The 25,835-nt window shown below is 40.0% G+C and overlaps 1 protein-coding gene across 10 annotated transcripts in view; it reads right to left on the minus strand.

The window, feature by feature from the left end:
• The window catches only part of Nbas (NBAS subunit of NRZ tethering complex), a 222,990-nt gene that overhangs the window by 150,445 nt on the left and 46,710 nt on the right, over positions 1-25,835 (minus strand). For all 10 annotated transcript variants that reach the window (XM_063254316.1, XM_063254312.1, XM_063254314.1 and 7 more), the window contains 7 exons: positions 10,559-10,622; positions 8,229-8,422; positions 6,943-7,200; positions 6,254-6,379; positions 4,033-4,184; positions 2,972-3,112; positions 2,636-2,714 (listed from right to left, as the gene is read on the minus strand). In XM_063254316.1, the coding sequence (XP_063110386.1) occupies positions 2,636-2,714; positions 2,972-3,112; positions 4,033-4,184; positions 6,254-6,379; positions 6,943-7,200; positions 8,229-8,422; positions 10,559-10,622 (1,014 nt within the window). The remainder of the gene's footprint in view (positions 1-2,635; positions 2,715-2,971; positions 3,113-4,032; positions 4,185-6,253; positions 6,380-6,942; positions 7,201-8,228; positions 8,423-10,558; positions 10,623-25,835) is intronic.

Consider the following 25,835-nt stretch of genomic DNA (forward strand, 5'->3'; position numbering starts at 1 on the left):
CCTGTGAAGTATCTCTTTGTTCTACTCTATAAAATCCTCCTTGCCCTCTACTGGCTCATTTTCATCAGCACACCAATAATTCTTCTATCATCAAACCCACAACCACTCTCTCCATCCTCACTTTCATGCTTTCCCCTACTCGCTACACCACTGATGAAAATTCAACCTGCTTCCTTCTGCCAGAGGAGCCCTCTGCAAATGCACCAGACTCTCCTAACCGCATCTCTCCTGCCCTTGTTCTGTGTCCCATCTGTGGCCCGACACACAGACTCTTCTTTCACACCACCGGCCCTAACAAGAGGTCTGATGTCAGTTCTTCTTCCTATTTATTTGGGCAAACTATGCACCTTCTCTAAGCCTCATTCCCCAATCCATAAAACTGGGAAGACAATAGCCACTGCCTCCAAGCACTGCCAGGACATAAGTTAGGCTAAGTCCATGAGATAGTGACTGACAGACCCAAGGTGCGACTGACAAATGCAGTGAATGGTTAAATTTGTGAACAATTTATTACGCTGAAAGGCACACTATCAAGAGTAAGTGTGTTCATGGCAAAGAAAAGGGTTTTGAATTACTTGCAATAAATTTTTAAATTTAGGCACTCACTGTATTGTGTGATCAAATCTCATGGATCAAACATATGTGGCAATTTCAGTTTAATAAACACGTAACAGTGTACCTTCATCATCAGCCTTAGTCACCAGATCTGGCACTGTGTGACTCCCGGCTCTTCCCCAGAATCACAATGACAGTGAAAGGGAAACATTTTAAATCCATTCAGGACATGAAGGCAGCCAGGACAACACAACTAAAGACCCTCAGGAAAGAAGACTCCAGAACTGCTACAGAGAGTGTCAAGCATGATGGGATGAGGGGGTTCCAAGTAAGGGAAAAGGAGCTGAAAGGGCTTTGTGGCAGAGTGCAATAAGTTTTTAATAGTCACTGTAATTTTTTATCAAATCAGGTAACAGCTAAGAGTCCTCAACAGAAGTGTGGGTACTTCTCTAATGGACAGTTCCTTCAACAAATATGTTTCCCTCTCCACCAGTGAGTCGGGCAGCAGTCTGAGCTCTGCAGGAGCAAAGAAGACGGAGCCCTAACTTAGGGAGAGTCCTGGCCAAGCCTCCAGCCCTGAAACCCTGGCTGCCTCAAGAACCAGCTGTAAAGGGACATGCAGCATAGACTTCTCAAACACTCCCCCCCCGCCCCGGGGGGAGATTTCACGTACACTAGGAAAACTGCTCTTATCACCGCTCTGCCACGAGCAATGGGAGGCACGTAGCACAGAGAAAGCACCTCAGTAAATCCACTGAACTTCATCTTTACGTCCTTGCTCACAGATAATTAAATAATCCATGCTCTGCATTTCTACCACTAACTAGCTAGCCACTGCAACTCAGCATTTCCACCACAACATCGTAACAGCCAGATCCATCCCAAATCATCTATTTTCCAAATGTTTTCTTAATTTCCCTAAGGAAAATGGCTTCATCAAATACTTTAAATGTCACTCCTATGATGTAGTAACAAATGTACACTCTACGGCCATGTGAGGAATAGCAATCAATAAACCAAGGTGACACACAGAAATAACAGCCTGTGCCTCCACAGACCTCTGAACTGCATGGCGTGCTTAGAAGACACTGCCTCAAACTGTCAGGGAACACAGACAAAGTTAGGGGACATGCTTAAGATGCTATCACCATCCAACAGCCCAACTAGCTGCATCTGCAAATCAAAGCATCGGGAATTCTTCCTAACTCGCTTGCATCAAACGATATATGCCATTACCAATGCTTTCTAACAGCCACAGTAACAGCTTTCTCAGAATTTGGTTAGAAAATATTTTAGCTACATTAGCAGGGTGAGGAACCAGGTCAGAGTTCTAAATGTCTGTTATTGTTGGCATGAGCACCATACAACACAGCCGGAGTCTATCGAGTGTCCATGGTCCCCTACATTGGTGCCAGGCACCACACACGTTCTGCCCCTGGAAGGAGCCATTCTTCAGCCTGGATGAGGAGATGATGTGTGTGCAAAGCCAAGCACAATAGTCAGAAACTTCTTTCAGGCCTGGAGCCTCACGCAGAAAAAGTGATCTATGCCTTGGGCACACCCTGAAACGTGTGTGTGTGTGTCCCCCCCATCCCCAAGGCTAATAGCACATGGATGGCTCTGGCTGCACAGGCACCACAAGCTGCCCAACATGGGCAACAGTGTTGCATCCCTAGAGATGCCGATGTGAAGCTGCTCGAGCTTAGTTACAGGCTAGAACAATTGAGAGTATGCATGGGAAGCCTGTTAAAGCTCACTGTGTACTAAAGTTAGCACTGTAGCCAGCTGGGTACCTGTACCTTAAAGTAAAGTATGAAATAAAAGTAAACAGGGCTGCAAGTCTAAGCATAGACGCACTGAAATGGCTAAAGCCTTTTTACTCCCCAACCTCACCAAACAACTTCCCACATTTCAGTATCAGATTTTTATAACTAGTACCAAGAGAACTTGCTTCTGTGAAAAATTAATTCCCCCCACATAAATAGCATTAAAGACCAAGAATATAAGATACTAGGACAGCCACAAGATCTATAACAACAGACCAAATGAAGATGCTGATCTAATTAAAGCCACTCCTCACCTTGTATGTTGCAAGTCGATCTAAGAAAGTCAGTAATTTCAGCCGACAGCGGCAAAGCTCCTTCTGTTCCAGGCTCCACCTGTTCAGATAACCACATTGAACCACTTACACTTACAGAGAAGAACATTTCTCCGGGAGCAAAATCCAAGGGAAAACAGTTACTACCCTGCAGAGCCCAGAGTTGTTGGTACAGCAGACAAAAGCACAAAGGTAAAACAACACCCCACGCATTTCAGTCTCTGAAATAAGTCACAGGCATCATCACCAGAAGAGAACATAGTGAAACCACCAGTTATTTCAGGGGATCTACCAAGTCGGCAGGAACAGATGGCTTACTCAGAGAAACTCAGGAGTTTAAGCAGCTCGTGTCTCTCCCTGGACACCTTCTCCTTCCGCTGCTGGGCAGGCTCTTCTAAGGTGGGTGACAGCACCTCATAGGCAACAGTGTCAATGTCCACGTCCCCAGGCAGTGTAAACCTGCAGCAGCAAAAGAAAATGCAAATCCACTCTGATTTGCTTTTATAGTTTCACGAAAAGTTGCTTTCTCATATTTCAGGTGATTTACTTGCAACTTACTTTCCAGTTAATTATTAACTAATTATAAAGCTATTAAATGGCTTTCTAGCTCGTTTTAAAAAAAAAATTCCCATTGCAAGCAAAACTGATTTATACATTAAATCCATAGTAGAGATAGGAAAAAGTCATCCATAACAGTCAGAGATTTTAAGTCAAGAAAATGCAACCATTAAAAAACACATGAGGTGCAGTCTTCAGCCAGTACGTAGCAGAGACAGTGCTGCCCACAGAACTCGAAATCTGATTGTTCCAATTTATGATTTTTTTTTTTTTTTGGTCTTTTTCATTTTTATCGGTACCAGGGATCGAACTCACAACTGCCTGCTTGCAAGGCAGGTGCTTATGCTGCTGAGCTAAATCCCTAGCCCCTCCAATTTATGATATTAAAATGGTAGTGAATGTTGGCCTTCCGGAAGTCAGTCATACCTGCTGACATGCAAGACTGCTGCCACCACGCTGGCTCTGGTCATGTCACTGTACTGCCACTAGTATCAAAAAGGGGCACACGAATGGTGCTTAGAGGCTTTGGAGGCACTTTCATATGACATACAGCACCTCTCCCAAGGGAGAGGCAGCAGGCAGAGGCCAGCCAGTGGCACCCACCTGGCAGCAGGACAGGCCTGCTTAGCATCCTAATCCTGCCTCTGAAATGGCCCTGCTTCAGCCAGCAAGGACAGAACCTGTGTCCCCGCAGCATCCAGTCAAAAGGTGAACACGCTGAGCACACAGGAAGAAATCTGCTCCCTCAGGTCACAAAGGGATGTTTCCCAGCATGACAGCTCCCAAGCACCTGGTCCTGGTGCAAAGCCTCCATCACCCACCTGCCACTGTCCGCTCCACTGCCCAAGGCAAGCAGGGCCTCCAGGTTGGTGCCTTTCAAGCCATACTGCAGCAGCTCCTGGGCTGCCTCCACGGTCTCAGGAACACGCTCCAAACACTCATGGAGCACCCATGCGCGCTTCTTTATTTTACTCTAGAAAAAAGGAAAATGAAAGCAGAGGCGTTTAAGCATCATGGCATCTTACAGCACCTGACAACAGCTGTCCAGAGGACAAAGCTGTCCCCAAGGCAGCCAGCCCATCACAAGATGCCAACACCCACCCAAGCCCAAGCTGATTTCTGATCAAGTACAGCCATGCTCATGGCCACCACACACCAGGGCTGGTAGCCGGGCTCCCTGCAGCGCTCATCTGCCAACAAAATGTTCACCGGGCATCTGCTATACACCAGACCTCAACCAGAAGAGGTAGCGTAGTGCACAAGATGGCTTGCAGTCAGCTGCACACATCCTGCACACTATCCCTGAATTTGTACTCTTGGTTTTGTCTCATCATCTTTATTCTTTTTAGAGGGAGGTGTTTGATTTCTTGGTTTTTTGACACTGTCATACTGTGTAGTTCAGACTGGCCTCAAACTCACAGCAACCCTCCTGCTTTAGCCTCCCCAATACTGAGATTATAGGTGTGCACCACAACGCCTGGCCCTTTACCCTCTTTAAGAATGTCTTCCAAGCATACACACACAAACAGAATAGAGAAATCCCAAAAAGCCTAACGATGCATACCAAGGTCCTAGAAAGACAAGAATAATCTAAATCTGAAACTCATAGAAAGAAACAAATAATAAAGGTCAGAGTAGAAATCAATGAAGTTGAGTCTTAAAAATAATGCAAAGTCCCAAGGCATAGAGTTGGCGCTCTGAAAGGATGGCGAGGGTTCTGAGGCTGAAGGGTCAATAGGAAGGGGCAAGCAGGGGCAGTGAGAGGCTCCAGACTCCATGTGCACCGGATGCCCATGGAGAACGCCATCACGGCACCTGGCAGACACAGCTGAGGGGGAGGGGCCCTTCCTCTCTCCTTTCGCAGAAGCCTAGACCGAATCTCAGCCTCCGGTCTGAACACCTGCCTGGAAGCCTTCCTTCCCCTCTCTGGGTCTACACTGCCCACGACCTGACCAAGCTCCCAGAGTTTCGTCTGCAATCTCCTTGCCTTGATCTCTACACATTTAAGTGTGAAGTTTGTCTCATCGGAAAGATTCTCAGCTCTTCCACAGCGAAGACTGTGCTTATGCCCCTCCTGTCCCTCTTCACAGTTACTGGCCTGTGCTCTTACTCCTAACTGCCTATTTAGTTCATCGAATTCAATGTGCCCCCAATTGAAACTTCTTGCTGTCTCTCCTGGCAGCTCTCAGCTCCTTCAGGAGCCCATACTGTCCTTCACTGTGTTTCAGGAATTGCTGTGCACTGAGGACATGCACTTAGCTCACTGTCCTAGATGATTATGCAAGTCTGGCACAACAGTCTGTGTTTTCCCTTTCCCCACAACCCCCATGCTTCCTTTGCTCTAGCATAACAACCAATCATTTGTCATTGTTGATACACTGTGTCAACTTGAGAACTTCAGAAGTTTAACTGAGACTCAGCAGGGAGCCAGGGCTCTTAATTTGTAAATATCCCCCTCTGTGCAAAGGAGGGCCAGGCCATGTTGTGAGTGCTACACCTGCCCTGAAGGTGGGATGGTGGTAACCTGTGTACCATATAAGGCGGTACCACTTCCTCACTTCCCTTTTCTCTCGCAGCTACACTTCCCACTGAGGCTAAGGGGTACCCTGGGTGGACTGCTTCCCGGGAATCCCGTGGGCAGCCTGGCCAGCCAGTGAGCAGCAATCTTCCTGCTGGCCCTGCTCCTGCGTCCTGAGCCTTGAGCAGCAGCTGGGTTCCTGTGGCAGTCCCGGGGGTTTTCTCAGCCACAAGTTCCACTCATGGTACCCTGGCAGTAGGCAACTCACTACCCTTCCCATCTCTGACTGCAACCTGGGAAACTGTGGCTGGGCCTGGCTGGACACAACCCCGACACACCATGAAAAGCCTGGGCCAAGCTCAGTCTGTCAATAACTGTCCAAACAGCTTTAGCTACAAAGTCAGGCTGCAGAGCAATAGCTCCTGACAAAAGCATGTTCCCAGATGAGCACAAGCTCTTGCATCTGTGAAGTCCTCACCACAGAACTCGTAGAACAAAACCCAAGCCAAAAGACGCAACATTACCAGGTAATTCTGAATAGAGGCAACATTGACAGCTGACTTCCTCCACTGCCGCTGGTAGACGAGGTCCGTATCCAGGCCATAGGTGTGAGCCAAAGACAAGGCTTCCTCATACTCTTCACTCTCAATCTTTAGACAAAACACACAGGAGTGTCATATGGCTCAGGGAGCCACAGGGCCACCACGTGACACGACACATGAGTTCACACTCAGCACTCATGAACTCCTGGTGCACTATGGCATCCACAGCTCACACGCACTGAGGAGTAGATGAATCAGCGCTCACTTAACACTGTCAGACGAGGGATCTGTGGAGAAAGCTCTTGCTCAGAGTCCAATAACAGCAAACTAGTGCCAGGAGTGCCTCGAGCCCTACGGGAAAGGCACAGACAACGGGCACCAAGGCAGTGGCAGTGCTGGCTTCCCAAGAAAGCCCCCAACTAGGAAGCAGACCTGCCCTCACCATCTGAACCTGAACAGGCTGCTATGCTTGACACAGGTAAGGGGACTGCCTAAGGACAGACAGATAATCTGCCAGCATGAATTCTTCTTTGCTCCTGTTTTGATTTTGATTACTCAGGTGCAAACACCAGCATCAGTTTCAAAAGCACTGTGATATTAGGGTGTCTACCGCATCAGTAACCACACATCCTCGTTAATGCCTCCTCATCCCCATAAAGACACTGCCTCACCTTCCTCTGGAACAGCTCCTCGGGGGTGGTGGCACGCAGGCTAACCAGACGATAGTGTTTTGTAATGGTCCGAGGCCGCTTCCGCGGAGGCGCGAATCGCTCCATCTCCGTCACCAGGTAAAGGCCCTGCTTTATGTAACCAAAGTAGCGAGCCTTGGCCGACATTCCATGCTCGGAGTCGGAATCCTCTTCCCCGTCATCTTCATCTCCTGCTCTCACCTCCAAACGAGGGCGCTTGGGTGCAAGTTTAATCTCACACTGGATAGACAAGAAAAATGTGAAATGAACAGGGAGGAGCTAACGTCAGCCTCTCAGAGTTCATGACAACAGCATTTTTAATTCTCCTGTGCTTCGCCTCATGCCTTGTGACTCATGCTGGAAACCAAAGGAACTCTGAAATGAAGGTCCATAGAGAGCTCCAGAAACATGCACTAAAGGGTCAGCTCCACGACTCCAAAATCAAAACCTACTAAGCAACAGTCTTAGTAGGTTACAACCAGCCTGAAAATATTACCTGTAACAGTCCTGACAAAGCAGCCCAGAATGTGAATTTCTGATACCTTTGAAATTGCTATATTTGCTGCAGAAAAATAAAATGATGCTTTTCATCTATCTGGGGAATGGATGTGCAAGGATTTATTTGCTTTTCCAAGAATAGCAGACGGCTAACCATGTCACCAAGTTCTCCCAGTCTGAATGCCTGGCTGCTGGAGATAACTTGCACACCAGGATTACCACAGCCAGCTCAGAGTACTGAGCCACTTCTCCTTAAAGAGCACCTTTAGACTCGGTGACAAACTCGATAAAAAAGTATTTGTCAGTCTATGTTGCTGAAATAAAAGCTACAGAGGATTTTATGAAAGGCAAAAACTTTAAAAGACCAAAGCATAACCTAAAAACCAGCCGCTATTTTCAAGCCTTCTATCACAATAAACAAGTTTTTCTTCCCACAAGAACCAAAAAGTATCACAGTTTAAGAAAATGAACAGGAGGCAACACCTGAAATAGGGCACACCAGCCCACATTTTAAGATAACTAATCTAGGGAGAAAATCTATCATTTCAGTAAAAGAAATGCTTTTTCTTCATTTTCTTACAATGCAATTTTTTTTCAAAATTCACCAAACAATGAAATTTTTCTTTTTAAGTTGTTAAATTTTTCTTTTTAACCCATTCCAATCAGAGATTTTCGTTTTTAAAGACAGGATCAGATCATGAGACAACTAAAATAAGTGAGCTACTTAGATCTGGGAGCAAATGCATTTACTCTCAAGGAGAAAGCCTTACCTCCAGACTTAAAAATCCCCCATCATGGGCAGCAGTGACCTGGGGCGATGGTTCAAACCACTCACAAGATCTTCCCAGCAAATTCTTCAAAGTTTTCACGGAGGAAACTGTGACAGCCCCAGAGGACCGAGCCAGAGTCACAGCACCATCCGCCCACCAACTGACATCTATCAGTGGGTAAAAGGACTCTTTATCTAATGGAAGAAAAGTCAGGCATTTAAATAAAGACAGCACATTTAACATAACGATCAACTTAGTCCAAACTCACCCTACTATTTCGGCCCTAAAGCTATCTAAAATAATGAGACAAAATAAAACTGAAGTAATCACTCAAATTTTTATTCAGGAAAGAGGCACAAAATGGCACAGGAATTCTCTGAAAGAATATCCAAGTGCTGGCAATTAGAGTCAAAGTACAAAGCTCTAGGGACACAGAGGTAAACGCAGTCCTCCTCCTTGCAAAAACAACAAAAAATCCGGAAAAGGTATTTATTCAGGGAAGACACATGTCACCATGTTCAAGTTGGTAAGTTAAAATCAGGTGTGTATGAACTGCACGTACACAAAGGTTACAAAAGGTTTTAGGAACTGAATATCAGTCACCTTCAGACAAACAATGAGAGAAATTACATCTTCTAAAAAAAATAACACAGCTATGTAACAGCTGACAGGGCTGAGTTCCTCCCAACCATTTAACTTACAAAGAAAAGCTATTCAAGATCAATAAAGAATTTTTAGAGATTAAAATGAATTACAGTACACCAAACTGAAAAATTCAACAGGAAACACTGTAATATTTATCATAATTTTACTGCACTTTTTTTTTTACCTTAGCTGCCCTACAAAGGGTGCATAATGGTTCACAGACAATGCATACAATAAACTATAAATTTTAAAATATATTTAAACTAAGGAAAAAGATATTGCAACTTAGTACCATGAAAATAACTCATTATTTTAATAAAAACAAAGACCATAACACCATTTTCTCCCAACAAAAGCCAAGCTAATTCATATAAATGAGCAATTTCCAGAGCATATTAATGCTCCTGGGCTTACATCCCTGAAAGTAGGAAGGAAGAGGAGAGTCATTTAATTTCATTCCAGCTTCCGCTTTGAGAAATTACTACTTTTCACATAAGTCTTCCTGAATATTTTGGATGACCATTTAACAAAAGCAGATAGCTCAAAGTATGGAACATGATATACATGACAATAATCAATATTTTCAGTGCTTTTTAAATTCAAATTTTAAAATACAATGTATATTTTGAAATTTGTGACTATCACTGATTTCATAGGAGACACAGAAAAGCTCAGGGAAATTTAACTTTGATGGTTTCACCTAAAATAATGTGATCCTGAGGCTGGGGAGGTAGCTCAGCAGTAAATAGACTTCCTAGCATGCAATGGGCTAGGATTTAACTCCTAGCATCAAAAAAGAAAGAAGGAAGGGGAGAAGAGGGGAGAAATGAAAAAAAGAAAAATGACCCCTTCATCAAAATTAGAAAATTAAAGCTAGGCCTGTAATCCCAGCACTCAGGAGGCTGAGGCAGGAGGATCGTTGCAAGTTCAAGACCAGCCTGAGCTACAAAGTGAGCCCAAGGCCAGCCTGAACTACATAACAAGACCATCTCAAAAAGACAAAAAAAAAAAAAAAAAAAAATTAAAATACTCAAAATAACCCTTTGTAAGCCTGAAGTTTTTATTTATTGGTTATAACTAATTAAATGACAATTTATTTAAATGTAAATCTTTATTCTTCCTATTTATAAAGATTAAATGACTTCTGAACATGGTGGAACACACCTATAATCTGAGCACTCAGGAGGCTGAGGCAGGAGGATTGCTGCAAGTTCAAGGCCAGCATGAGCTACAAAGTGAATTCAAGGCCAGGACTGCATAGCGAAACCCTCTCTCAAAAAGACAACAAAACAATAAAATGAGTGCATTTTGAAAGCACAGCATTTCACAAATGAAGATAAACTTTTTAACCTGTCCTACCAGCCTAACTCTAACCTCCTCCCACCCAGAGAAAACTTTACCAGGTCCCCTGTGATGACTCTCTTGCAGCTAGGTCCCTTGGGCACATGCTCTAAATTCTAAACTCCACGTGCTACCTCAGAGCTGGCCCCATGGGATCTGCCTCAGCCTTGGGAAAGCTCTAAAATCAGAACCCTGGCTCTATTCCTAGTTCTGGCCCTGTGAACTCTAAGTTCTTCTTCTAAAGTAAAGCAAAAGTATCTGGGAGACTTTTTATATCATCTAAAGGACACCTCATATAAGAGAAGTCCCTTAAGGTTTTAATGATTGTATTTCTTACAACTCACCTTTTATTTTTTTTCTCTTCTCAATAGACAGCCTCCAATCTGGATTAAGGTCATCATAGCCTGGCTAAATATGAAAACATGCAGTGACTTCTTAGGTCAGCTAAATAAGAAAACTGTGGCAAAATCATCAAGACTTGTGGAATTTTTAAAATAACAGCACAAAAAAATAAAAAATAAAATAAAATAACAGCACACACAGTTGATACATTGCAATGATCTCTACCTTTCAACTAATGGAAATCTTCCTCACTATACCAGTCTAGAAAAGCATTTGCACTTAAAAAATTTTTCAGAGCAGGAATTACAATTCAATTTTAGAAAGAAAATAACAGGTACAAGAACAATAAATTCACAACTAGACAGTTAATACAAATGTAAGAAGGGTGCAGAAAAAATTCATTTTATGCACACACACACCCCACAGCAGGCAGCTGTGTGGTTATGAACCAGCATGGGCTATGCACACCAAGCTTTCCTCCGTGTAAACTGAGCAACACTGCACACTCAGAGCCTCAACAAGCCAACTTGCATTCTACCTTCAACTTTCTATGACTGAAGCTTTACTATATAAAAACACATACAACATACACTTTTCAAACTGAATTCATTTATACTCTAACCTTGCCCAATGTAGGGTTATATTCATCTTTTAGAAAAACAAGCATATGACAATATCTCTCCAATTTTGTACAGCGATAGAGGTTAAACCATTGCCAGACACCCCCGGGCTTAATGTTCCTTACTTCATCTCCAGAGCTGAAAGACTATGAGGAAAGACCAGTAAAAAAACTGAATATTTAGTTGAAATCTTAACTATAAAAAAGACAACACAAAACAATAAAAAAGGGTCACCAATAGGGTTGCTGTACTTTGTAACAACTTACTACATATTTTATAAAAAACTACAAGAGACGAATTCACAGGTTCTCAACACTGAAGTGGCAAATATTCAGGGAGCTAGGATATGATAAATTTGATCACTGTACACTACATGCATGTACTAAAGTTTCACAGCATAACTAATGTATCCTATACATATATACAATTACTATCAACTACAAATACTTAACATGTTATACAAAGAAATACATTTGAAAACAAACAAAGAGGAGACCAAGATGGTGGAGCAGTAAACAGCACAGAAAACAGCCTCTTTGAGAGCAGCCATCCAGATGCTGGAATATAGCATCATAAGGAAAACAAGGAGGAGGAATGTGGGTCCACTGAATCCAGGAAAAATCTGAAGGGCAAACTAAAGCTCACAGAAAGAGTGAAAAGAAACACCTCCACCACGAAAAAGGTGGCAGCTGGTAACACCTTCTGCTTGAGACAGAACTCAGCATGAGAGGAACGGTTTGAACCTGCAGACACACAGTCATGGTGAGAGTGATGCTGGCAACCCCAGAAACCTCTGTAGAGAGATGCAGCAGTGGACATGGAGGACCGCACTGGCTGGTTCTCTCCCATGGGAGACAGCAATTGGCCAGGAGCTCTTGGAGATGGGCCAGCTGAGCTCAGAACCCAGAACTGCTGTCAGCTCCATCTAGCAGAGCCTAGCTAGGCTCAGACTCTCAGTAATTGCTCAGACAGCAGTGAACACAATGTGTCTGGTCTCAGGACAGGCCTGCTGAGATTACCCACTAACCTGCCAAAAAGCTACTGCTGGCTTGCTGGGAGAGATCAGCATGATTCCAGACTCTGTCTTCACAGGCTGTCTATTAGTGAAATCTGAGAAAATCCTGAAAGTAGATCGTTTATTTTTCTTTTCATGTTTTTTCCCTCTTTCTCCTTTACTGTTTTATATGAGTGAACGGGAGTTCCTAACTTCTTTGTGGGTGTGGTTCTGTTCTGTTCTTGCTTTTATCTCTTCCATCTCTTTTTTCCTTCAGTCTTCTGCACCAGTTTGCAAACGTTGGCGTGATCACCCTTCATCCTCCAACTTTACTTGTAATCTCTTCCTCCCACTTCTCTATTCTCTCCTTAATGCATTTTAAAATTTAATCCCCAAGGCCAAAATTGACACATGAAGGTCTTATATACTGCATGTAACTTTCTGGTTTTACATTTTGTGATATAATCACAAGTCTAGTCCATACAGTTAAAAGTGGCAAATTAAGGGTGAGCTCAGTCTGTTGTTTTCTAGGCTGTGCTGATGCTACTGGTACCACTATAGCCAAAACTGACATGGTTGGTCCTGGTATTCCATGACTGAGATTAACTAAGGGTCACAGAAAATACAGTGCCACAGTGCCACAGAACCCGAGACTAGGCCAAACAAGCAACAACTTCATCCCCAACAAACTGAAGCGGTAAGATCTTCTAACAGATCCAAAACCCAAAACCAGCTACACCTAGAAGATACCTCAGAGACATACTCATCACCTAACGGTCCTAAATACTACCAAAAAAGCAACCCATCATAGGTAACTTACAAACATCATGCCAGGAATTAAAAAGAGAAAAAGAGGGGCTGGGGATTTAGCTCAGCGGCATAAGCACCTGCCTTGCAAGCAGGCAGTCGTGAGTTCGATCCCCGATACCGATAAAACGGAGAAAGACAAAAAAAAAAGAGAGAGAAAAGAAATGAAAAGACAGCTAAACAAAATACAACTCCAGGCATCCAGTTCACCAAAGGCAAATCCAGGGGACAATGAGGTAGGACAGTATGAAAATCTGCCACGGGGCATCCCTAAAGTAGTAAAAACAAAGCAACTGAATGAGGCTCTGGAAAAAACAAAATCAGAAATAATCTCTCAGATAACTACAGAGATTACCAAAATAGACACTATGCTTAATAACATTAGAGCAGACACAGACAAAAATAGTTGAGTTTAAGAAAAGCTCAGCATAGGAAAGAAATGAAATCCATAAAGCAGATTCAAGCAGATATCCAATGGAGAATAAAAACTCCATTGAAAGTATTTAAAGAAAATTAGGACAATGTGAGGACAGGATCTCAGATATTGAAGATAGGCAGTTAGTAACCAGAAAAAGAAAGATTTCTCAAAAATAGCAAGGGACCATGAGAAATCAATCCAACAGCTGCTAGATGAAACAAAGAAGGATATAACAGGATTAATTGAAGTCAGTGAACAAGTAGGAAATACCACAAATGACATTTTAAAAAAAAATGTTTGCAGACATCAAGGCAGAAAATTTTCTTGGTAAAGAAAAAGAATTTAACATACAAGTAAGTAAGGCATACAGCACTTCAATTAGCCATGATCCAAAAAAAAAAAAAACTACAGCAAAGCATATCATAGTCAAGATTCCAGAAACTGGGAACACAAGAGTAGAATCTTAAAAGCTGTTGAGCAAAGAAACAAATCACTTATAATGGAAAGCCCATCAGAATCACAGCTGACTTCTCAACACAAACTCTCAAGTCAAAGAGAGCTTGGAGTGAAGTACTCCAAGTTCTAAAAGAAAACAACTTTCAACACAGATTGATGTACCCACAAAACTCTTTCAAAATTGAGGGAGAAATAAGATACTTTCATGACAAAGAACATCTGAGGAAATTTACGACTGCCAAACCAGCACTCCAAAATGTTCTGAAGGACATTCTAGGAAGAGATAAAAAGGACTATACCTCTATGAACCCCAACAGAAGGAATACACCAGGGAAGGCAAACAAATAAGAGCAAGGGGGAGAGCCAACATCAGGAAAACAACATGACAAGGAGAAGTCAATACACTTCAGTTATAACCATCAATGTTAATTGTCTTAATTCACCAGTCAAAAGACACAGACTGGTAGAACGATCACAACGCAAGGTCCAACAATATGCCACATACAAAAATACATTTAACTCAAAAAGAAATTCACAGACTGAAATTCAAAGGATGGAAAGCAATATTCCATGCAATCAGAATCCAGAAAAAAGCAGGGGTAGCTATTCTATTTGCAGACAAAGTGAACTTCAAGCCAAGACTGATTTAGAGAGATAAAATCACAACATCCTTGTAAAGGGAACAATCCAAGAGAAAGAGATAACAATCACAAATATATATGCAACAAATACTAGTGCACCCAACTATATAAAACAATTACTAATGGACATGAAAAATCAAGCCCTAACACAACTGTTTTGGGAGACCTCAATACCCCACTGTCACAAAAAGATCAACTAGACAAAAAAAATCAATAATGAGATATTAGAACTAAATCAAACTTTTGAACAAATGGACTTAGTAGATATCTCTAGAGTGTTCCTCCCTACAACATCAGAATACACATTCCTCTCAGCTGCACATGGGATATTCTCCAAAATGCACAATACAGACTCATAATACATGCTTAAGTAAATGCAAAGGAATTGAAACTATCCCATGCATACTATCAGACCATAGTGTAATAAGCTTGGAAATCCATGCTGTTGCAGTCAGGGGCTGTGCAGAGAACAATTAAAATCAGGACATGGAATTTATAATATTATTTTATGACGTTCACCCAAGAGTTAACATAAGGAACTGTAAGAAATCTATCCACAACACCAAAGACATAAAATATTCAACCAATTCAACCAATTGAATCCCACAGCAATGTCTTCCATGAGTCCACATGAAGACCCAGAACTCATGACAGTGCCTCCCACAAGTCCAACTGGAGGTCTAGAGCCCAAAAGAAGGACCCACACCAGTCTCTTTTACCAATCTGTGCTGGGAAGGCCCAAAGGTCAGCAGTGGAAGCTAGAAAGGAAGCGAGTTGAAGGAGTTGAAGGAGCTGTGCTGATAGGTTGATAGGTTCTATGCTGGAGGCAAGAAGTCATGCTCAAAACAAAGACCAAAGCTGTCCTGAAAAGCACCACAGTCATCCTCAGCAACACAGAGGTCCCAAGCTCCTCCAACAACAAGCACAGTCAAGTGATGCCAGGAAGTCAGCACAAGTTTGTCCTGGAGATTAAGTGGCATACCTCCTCCCCTCCAGAGCCAGGAAGTAATACTCAATGTAAGGAAAGAGCTCCTCCAGGAGAACCAACAGCTGAAACATCAACACTTAGTGAAACCCACAATGCCTCATTGCCTCAATGCCTCTCTTCTTCTCCATGTCTCTATTTTTGCTGGCAACTTTCCTCAGGTGGAACATCTATGCTCAGCATCATGGTGATTTAATTCCACTGGTGTTAAGTTGACCGCCAGTTTTTAATCTATAACACATGCCAAAGGAAACCATAAGAACCTCATAAACACATGGAAATTAATTGCACCCTTCAATGGGTCACAGCTGAAATTAAATAAGAACTTAAACAGTTTTTACAGTTGAATGATAATAATACATCATATCAGAACTTGTGGAACATAATGAAAGCAATCTTAAGAGGAAAACTTATAGTATTAAATACCTACATCAGGAAAACAGTGCAAGCACATATAAATATTAAACTTCTACAAAAAAAGACTAAGTCAAAACCTCATACAAGGAAGGAAATTATAAAGAGCAGAGCAGAAATTAACACAATGGAGACTAAAAAGCAAAGATCCAATGAATCAAAGAGTTGGTTATTTGAAAGATTAAATAAAACTGACAAACTCTTAACCAATCTTATCCAAAAAAGGAAAGACTCAAATCCATGCAAATAGGAATGAAAAGGGTGAAATCACAACAGACCCTGCAGAAATCCAGAAAATCATCTATACCTACTTTGAAAACATATATTCTAATAAGATGGAAAATACAGAAGAAATAGACAGATTCCTAGATACATATGAATTACGAAAGCTGAATCAAGATATAAAAATCTTAAATAATCCAGTATTAATAAAACAAATCAAAGATATAATTAAAAACCTATCAACAAAGAAAAGGCCAGGCCCTGACTGATTCACTACTGAATTCTACAAGAAATTTAACCCTAACACCATTAACTTCTCAAACTCTTTAATGAAATTGAAAAGGAAGCAATACTTCTGAATACATTCCTAGAAGCAAGCATTAATTCTCTGATACCAAAACCAGAGAAGTACCCAACTAAAAGAATTACAGGCCAATTTCTCTAATGAACATTGATGCAAAAATCCTCAATAAGATACTGGCAAACAGACTGCAGCAAATTGTCAAGAAGATTGTACATCATGATCAAGTGGGATTCATCCCAGGGATGCAGGGATGGTTCAACATATATAAATCCATAAATGTAATATACTATATTAACAGAGCCAAGGACAAAAATCATAGGATCACCTCAAAAAATACAGAAAAGCTTTTGACAAAGTTCAGCACTTATTAATGATAAAAGAAAAAAAACACACAGAAAATTGGAACAGATGGTCTTTATTTCAATTTGCGAAAAGCCATACTAAATGGATAAAAATGAAAGCTTGTTCCTCTCTAAAATGAGGAACAAGACAAGGATGTCCACTGTCTCAAATCTTATTCAACATGGTCCTGGAAACTTTAGCAGAAGCAATTAGACAAGAGAAAGAAAAAGAATAAAGATAGAAAAGAAAGAAGTTCAACTATCGTTATTTGCAGATGATACGAAACTCTACGTAGATGACCCCAAAAATTCCATCAAAAGACTACTATATTTAATAAGCAAATTCAGTAACAGAGCTGGTTACAAAGTCAACACTCAAAAATCATAGTCTTCCTGTACACAAAACAAACTCACTGAAAGAGAAATTAGGGAAACAACACTTTTCACACACACAAAAAATGAAATATCTAGGAATCAATCTAACAAAGGGTATAAAAAACCTCTACATTAAAAACTACAGTGCTCTGAAAAAGCACATTGAATAAGATATTAGAAAATGAAGAGATATCCCATTCTCTCTCTCTCTTTTTTTATTTTATTTAAGGAGAAAAAAGAAAAAAACAGAAAAAGGGTACAAGTTATACAGAATTTCAGAAGAAATAAACAGTAGGAAATCATTCGTTAATTACATATTGTCATCTTAGAAATAGTTGTTGAAGTTACAAAATTAAAGCATATAGAGGGGACTTTCAAACAGTGAGACTGCAAACAGTTTTGTTCAATGATCCAACAAAACTCAGTAATATGGTTATCTATCTTATACACTTAAACATGCATGCAGTTATATCTTTTAGAGAACTTTCTTTTCCTTTCTTTTGTACAATGACAATTACACATTTTGGGTTTTATTATTCCCACAGTTCTTATTACTTTTTTTTTTTTTTGAAGAAAGTAAAACCAAATGTGACATACCAGGACAGAGTCAGTCAAATCAAAAGGACGGACATAATACATAATGTAAAAACAAAATACAAGGTGATCAACAATGGTTACCATAATGCCTCTATCTTAAAAAGAATTGCCTATATCATCAGTTATAATAAAATTGAACAAAACAGTAAAGAATAAGACCAATAAAACCAAAACATTGGAGACATTACAGGACTTCAAAAGAAGATAATAGTCAACCAGAATGGGTGTCACAATGAATTTTACTGTCTTCATAGTTGTTGCCTATACTTTCAAACTTAGTACTATCAAGCAAGACAGAATAGAGGAAAATCAGTCAAAACAAGATGGTGAGAGCAATACAGGGTTTCAAATCAAGTTAACAGGAAATCAAAGTGGGTTACTATAATATATCCTGCTATTTTTTATTTATTTTTCCCTTAATTAAAAGGATAAAAATGAAAAAGTGGATAATAAAAAGGAGATTGAGATAAATAGAGGGCATAACAACAAAACAACGCAGGTCAAAACATAGCCATTTAAGCAACATAGTGTTTCACCACAAGATAATCTCGACATAATAGTAGTTACCATAGTGTCTCTTCCCTTAAAATCTTTGGGTATAACTTCGTATTACTGTAGCATCAAACATATCAAGACAATGTAAAACCGTTCAAGAGAATGACAGTATTATAGGGTATTTAGAATCAACTAACAGAAAATGAACAATGGTTTCTGTATAATCTCCTTGTCTATAAAAGTTTTTATTTATATTATCACATATAATAAAATCCAATAAGATACAACACGTTAAAACCGATGAAGACAGAAGAACAAAAGCTTGATGGGACTTCAAAACAAGAGGATATTAATCAGCACTAAGAGATATCCCATTCTCTTGGGTAGGAAGAAGCAATACAGTGAAAATGGCCATACTTCCAAAACTGTTATACAAATTCAATGCAACCCCAATCAAAATTCCTATAGCAGGGGCTGGGGATTTAGCTCAGTGGCATAAGTGCCTGCCTTGCAAGCAGGCAGTCATGAGTTCGATCCCTGGTACCGATAAAAAGGAAAAAGACAAAAAAAAAAAAAATTCCTATAGCATATCTCACAGAATTAGAGAAAACAATCCTAAAATTCATCTGGAACTTAAAGAGTCCTTAGAACAGCAAAGGCAATCTTGGGCAACAAAGACAAGACAGGAGGCATCACAATCCTTGACTTGAAATTATACTAACAAACTGTGATAAAAATAGCATGATACTGGCAAAACAAACAGACCAACCCTAAGATCGATGGAACAGATTAAAAGATTCACAAACAACTCCAGACACACTAAGCCACCTTATCTTTGACAAAGGTGTCAAACACATTCACTGGAAGATAGCTTCTTTCATAAATGGTGCTGGAAAAACTGGCTCTACGCACACCAAAAATTAAAACTTGACCCATATCTTTCACCATGTACTAAGCTAAAATCATAATAGATCAAAGATCTTAATATTATAAAAGAAACATTAAATCTGCTGGAAGATAGAGTAGGTAAAACTCTTGGAGACATTGGTGTAGGCAAAGAACAAAACCCAGATTGCACAGGAACTATCAAAACAAACCAACAACTGGGGTCTCACCCTATTGAAAAGCTTTTGCAAAAGAGAAACCACCAACAGTGAAGAGATAACCCACAATGTTGGAAAAAATGTTTGCCAGCTGCACCAGACAAAGGATTACTATAGAGAACTTACAAAGAACTCAAAAAATCAATCCTCCCAGATTTAAAAACCAAAAAATGAGCATCTCAGACGAATATACACTTCTCAGGTGAAGAAATACAAACAGCAAATAAGTATGTGAAAAAATGTTCACATGTTGCATTCAAGAGATACAAATTAAATTCCACCTTACCCATGAAAGAATGGCTGTTATTAAATAAATCAACCAATAACAAATGCTGGAGGAGTTGTCAGGAAAAAGAAACCTTTCTTCACTGTTGGTGGAGTGGAGACTGTGTACAACCACTGAGGAAATGAGTGTGCAGATTCCTCAACACACTAGGTCTAGAGGTCTTGTTCAAACAAGCTATCCCCCTTCTAGGTATCTTCCCAAGAAAATTAAAAAACATCATACCACAGTGATACACATGTTTATAACAGCACAATTTGTAATAGCTAAATCTTGAAAACAACCTAAATGTCCACTGCGGAATGAATTTTTAAAAATGTATTTTTATACAATGGAATACTACTCCACCATAAAGAATGGCAAACTGGAGACTTTTATAGGTAAATGGATGCACACTCATAAGTGAGATAAATCAACATTTTTTATCTCAGTAATGTAAGAAGCTGAAAGAAACAATACAGGTATATGTATTATATATGTATAAACATGTACATAAAAAGTAGTTAAAGTAGTTATACTGCTGATTTCTCTGAGTTCGTTGAAATGAAAGATTTGTGCTTGTTCAGACAATTGAATGCAGATATCTTTTTTTAACATTTTTATTTAAAGAGAAAAAAAGAAAGGAAATAAAATTTTTTAAAAAGCAGTAAAAGGGTACAAATAATACAGAATTTCAAGGAAAAAATACAGTAAGATATCACTAGTTAGTAGGTTACATATTGTCATCTTTGAAATAGTTGTCCAAATTATAAAATTAAAGCATGTAAAGTGAACATTCATACAATGAGATTGCAGACAGTGCCGATCAATGATCCAACAAAAGTTCAGTAATATGGATTTCCATCCTACACACTCAAACATACATCAGTTATATCCCTTAGACCACCTTCCTTTCCTATCTTTTTAATAACAATTACACTTTTTGGGTTTTTTTACTCCCACAATTCTTATTATTTTTTTGGAGAGAATAAAACCTAACGTGGCTAAACAAACAGTCAGTTAGAACAAAATGATGGGCATAGTACATGATGTAAAAATAGAATATCAGGTGATCTAAAATGGTTACCATTGTGCCTCTTGCTATTTTTTAAAACAGTTGCCTATATCATCAGGTATAATTAGAATTGATCAAAACAGTACAGAACAAGACCGATAAAACCTACACTGGAGACCTTACAGGATTTCAAAAGAAGGTAATAGTCAAACCATAATGGGCATCTTAATGAATCTTATTGCCTTCAAAGTGGTTGCCTATACCCTCAAACTTGATACTATCAAACAAAACAGAATATAGTAAAATCTGACAGAACAAGATGGGGAGAGCAATATTGGGGATCATATCAGGTTAACAGGAAAACAAAAAAGTTACTATAATATATCCTGCTATTTTTTAATTTTAACCTTTTGTATCTTATTGGATTTTATTATATGTGATAATATAAACTAAAACTTTTATAGACAAGGAGATTATACAGAAACCATTGTTCATTTTCTGTTAGTTGATTCTAAATACCCTGTAATACTGTCATTCTCTTGAACAGTTTTACATTGTCATGATATGTTTGATGCTACAGTATACGAAATTATACCCAAGGATTTTAAGGGAAGAGACACTATGGGAACTACTTTTATGTCGAGATTATCTTGTGGTGAAACACTATTTTGCTTAAATGGCTATGTTTTGACCTGCGCTGTATTGTTGTTATGCCCTCTTTTTTATCTTAATCTCCTTTTTATTATCTACTTTTTCATTTTTATCCTTTTAATTAAGGGAAAAATAAATAAAAATAGCAGGATATATTATAGTAACCCACTTTGATTTCCTGTTAACTTGATTTGAAACCCTGTATTGCTCTCACCATCTTGTTTTGACTGATTTTCCTCTATTCTGTCTTGCTTGATATTACCAAGTTCGAGGATATAGGCAACAACTGAAGACAATAAGATTCATTACGACGCCCATTGTGGTTGACTATTATCTTCTTTTGAAGTCCTGTAATGTCTCCAATATTTAAGGTTTTGTTCTTTACTGTTTTGTTCAATTTTATTATAACTGATGATATAGGCAATTCTTTTTAAGATAGCAAGAGGCATTATGGTAACCAATGTAGACCACTTTGTATTTTGTTTTTACAGTATGTATTATGTCCATCCTTTTGATTTGACAGACTCTGTTTTGTAACGTCACAGTTGGTTTTATTCTCTTCAAAAAAAGTAATAAGAACTGTGGGAGTAATAAAACCCAAAATGTGTAACTGTCATTGTACAAAAGAAAGGAAAAGAAAGTGCTCTAAAGGATATAACTGCATGTATATATATATATATATATATATTTTGTTTTGTTTTGTTTTGATCAGTACCAGGGATCAAACTCACGACTGCCTGCTTGCAAGGCAGGCGCTTATGTCGCTGAGCTAAATCCCCAGCCCCCAACTACATGTATATTTAAGTGTATAAGATAGATAACCATATTACTGAGTTTTGTTGGATCATTGAACAAAACTGTTTGCAGTCTCACTGTTTGAAAGTCCCCTCTATATGCTTTAATTTTGTAACTTCAACAACTATTTCTAAGATGACAATATGTAATTAACTAGTGATTTCTGACTGTTTATTTTTTCTGAAATTCTGTATAACTTGTACTCTTTCTGTTTTTTTCTCCTTAAATAAAATTTTTTTAAAGTTACTATATTATATCCTGCTATTTTTTAATTTAGTTTTCCCTTAATTGAAAAAAAAGTAAGAAAAAAATAGATTAATTTTTAAAAAGGGTGGGATTGAGGTAAAAGAGGACATTGTATGCAGATGTCTTATGCTCTGGGTGAATGATTTGGGGATGACAATGCACCATGTATGCTGCCCCCTGATTGGTATGTTTTGAAAGTTTGTTTTTTTTTTTTTTTCTCTTGAAATAAAATGGATTTGGAAAAAAAAAAAAAAAAGAAATACATTTTAACTGTTTGCTAAAGAAATCAACCAAAATGTACTTTGTCATCTAATGCAGAAAGTATACATATTTTATTGCCAACTTATTAATAGCTCATGCTTTAGAACATCAGGAAATCTATTTCTTCCCATCAGCTAAAAAAACTTCCCAACCTTTACTACTGCACCTCACTTAGCGCTAGCCCTGAGAACAAAGACATAATCTTTAAACTTTACCAGAAAAAAAGGTTTCAATGAAAGGTAATTTATCTGCCAAAGGAAAAAATGAGACATTCTAACTTAAACACCAAAAAAAAAAAAAAAAAAAAAAAAAAAGATGAAGTTTTAAAGAATTAGAATCCAATAAGGTACATGTTACAGAAAGCAATCAACTAAACTGGTATCTTACTTGGTCATTTTCAAGGCTCTTTCAAATTAATTTCTGAGGCTGTGACTGCCCCTGCACAAGCCATGAGCATCCACAATGCCCAGGCACCTATTTTACCCATTCTGGAGCACACCAGCCACATGGAGGAAACCTAATCCCGACTCCTCCCCAACAACCGCAAAATAACAACTGAGCCTTGCACAAGACACACAGAGCATACTGAAATTTCCCAAGGGATCCCACGCAACAAGCTGAAGAACCACTATCTGGAGAATCCAAAGGGTGCTGGGTTCATCGGTGAGGAAGCCCACCTATGGCTTCATGGCTTTGCTGGGGCTGGGAACAGGACGCCCAATGTATGGTACTTGGCCAGCATAGAGAGGGAACAGTGTTTTATGCCCTCATAGTGCCAGCCTGGAGTGATGCCAGGTCAGGAAAGTAAAACTTCTGTTTCTACATTCAGGTGAGCTGGAGAAAATCATCTGTTACTAAACAAACAAGTCGTGCTCTTGTCTCTTGTGTGCAGCATGGCGTGACCCTGAGGAAAATGGTAAGGAAAGCAATTGGGCCTTCTGCCCCAACATACCCCACTGCCACACGTCTGCAAACAGTCAAACGTACCACAGAGGCCTCACAGGATAGCAGGCTCCAAGAGGAGGATGCAGCGGGGAAGGCCATGGGGTGACAGTAGTGTTGCTCTGGACAGGACTGGATTTGCTGAACGTCTTGAACCACCAGAATCCAAATATAATGAAGTCTGCGCGGCCAACACTCCCAAACCAAACACTTCCTGTGCTTTCGCATTCCACAAATATTTACCGATGCTGCTTCCTGCAGCCCATGGGTGAGACACAGTCTGTGCCAATTCTCCAGGAGCTCACAGTTCGCAAAGGTGTGAAGACAGCTGCGGGAGCCACCCAGATGACTCCTGAAACTGCCATCCTCCTGCTTCCCTTTCCCTAACTTGCCCTCAGCAGAATTAGGCTAACACCTACTAGGCGTAAAGAGAAAATACCAACAAGGAAGAGAAGTATGAAGAGGCAAAAAAATAAACTTTCTTAGAGAAAAATGAAGGCCAAACACAACATGTAAAGATACAAACATATGAGAAATATTTGAAATGAAAATCATGTAAACAATGTGAGTCTACTCCAGACATGAACAAAATTTAACACTCACAGATTTCTGGCCAGATGGGTTTTCATATTGACAGTGAAAGCTGAGGTATTTAATCAACCCCAAACTGGATAGAAGTAAATCAGAATAGGTGCCTCCACAACCATCTTTAATCATTAGGTTTTATAGAGAAAATGCTCAGTGGCACAATGCATATTATAAAAACTAACAAAGCAGCAAACTGCACGAAGAATGGCCAGACAAGCTGTGTTTACCATTCCAGCAAAGTTACAGGGAGTCCTCAGCTCCGCCCCACCTGCTGAGGTCCTGAATGTATTACCACAGCCTCTGGCAAGCAAGGCCACAAGAGATGCAGAGCTCTGCCCCTGGCCGGCCCAGCCCCTCAGTCCTGCCTGGGTAGAAAAGGCTGCGGCTAGCTCAGTTCCATCTGTAAAGGAACTCGGCGACACGACACACAAACACCTCTGGCTCTGCTAAGTGGCAATGTGACACTGTTCACATATCCTCATGCAGCTCCACACTTCTGAGTCCCTTACACAATGAGTCACTCACCTGAGCCAAAGATTGTCACTCAACAGACACCAGGAGACAGCCCTGTGTCGCACTGCAATCACCTCATATGCTGACACCTCAGATACCAGATAAAAGTTGGGACCAAATGTAGAAACTGTGAGTAGATACTCCGAAACAAAGAGTCAGCTTACAAAGTCAGAAAACCTGCATCAAAATGGAATCTTAAGCCAGGAGAGGCATCACACACCCATAATCCATGCACTCTGGGAAGCTGAGACAGGCAGACCTAAAATTCGAGCCAAGCCTGGGCAACTTAGTGAGACAGTTATCTTTTTATAATCTTAACATGCTATTTAATCTTTTGTTTACCATCTCCCTTTCAAACTATAAATACCTTAAAGGCAAAGATTGAGACTGTCCACTCTTCCTGCTCAAGAGCTAAGTAGAGATTCAATAAGCAGCTGAACTTTATTATTTGCTATCACAGTAAGTCCCGACTTACAGATGAGTTCCTTTGCAGGAGAACACTTATAAGTTGGATTCATAGCTAAGTCTGACAATACACCTTTGACATAAATACACTAAGTCTCCAAAATACAAACATTTGACTAGCAAATTTTCACAACATAAAGCATAAAAAGAGTAAATGTGAGGTTCGTTCATATCTGTGAAAGTTCACAGCCCACATGTTCATAAATCAGGAATCCCATGTCATCACAGATACAAGGACAAGGTATTCTATCTTATAGAACCGCTATATATATAAGCTTTTGTGAACATTCTACAGCACGCATGACTTTAGTAATACATAAAGTCCAAAGTAAAATATTCAATTTAATGTGCTAGATTCCCAGGATACAGTTAGAAAACTCAGGGTACCTCTGTGCACTCTATCCCAAGGGCCCCAACCCCTATTACGAAGTGACAGGCTTACCAAGGACAGCTTCACAAGTCTCTTTCCTGGCTCAGGGCACATGGAGCTGCACACATATGCCAGGGCCTAAGAAATCTGTATTACATCCACTGAGAAAAAGGGTTTATCCCTGGGCTTTTATACACTGTTGAATAACAAAAACACCATGTAAAAAGTAACTCCTAACCCACTACACATAAATGAATGTTCCTAAACTCACTGTGGGGATGCAAGTGTGTGCTGGACATGGTGGCACTCACCAGCCTAACAAAGAAGCTCTCTTCTACATGTCTCTGTGCATTTATGCCTTCACCTGCTCACAGAAAGGGCATGGGCATACGAATCGGG

Source organism: Cavia porcellus, unplaced genomic scaffold, assembly GCF_034190915.1.
Source record: "Cavia porcellus strain 051 isolate PalLab524CR breed Dunkin Hartley unplaced genomic scaffold, mCavPor4.1 scaffold_8, whole genome shotgun sequence".
In the NCBI taxonomy this organism is placed as follows: Eukaryota; Metazoa; Chordata; class Mammalia; order Rodentia; family Caviidae; genus Cavia; species Cavia porcellus.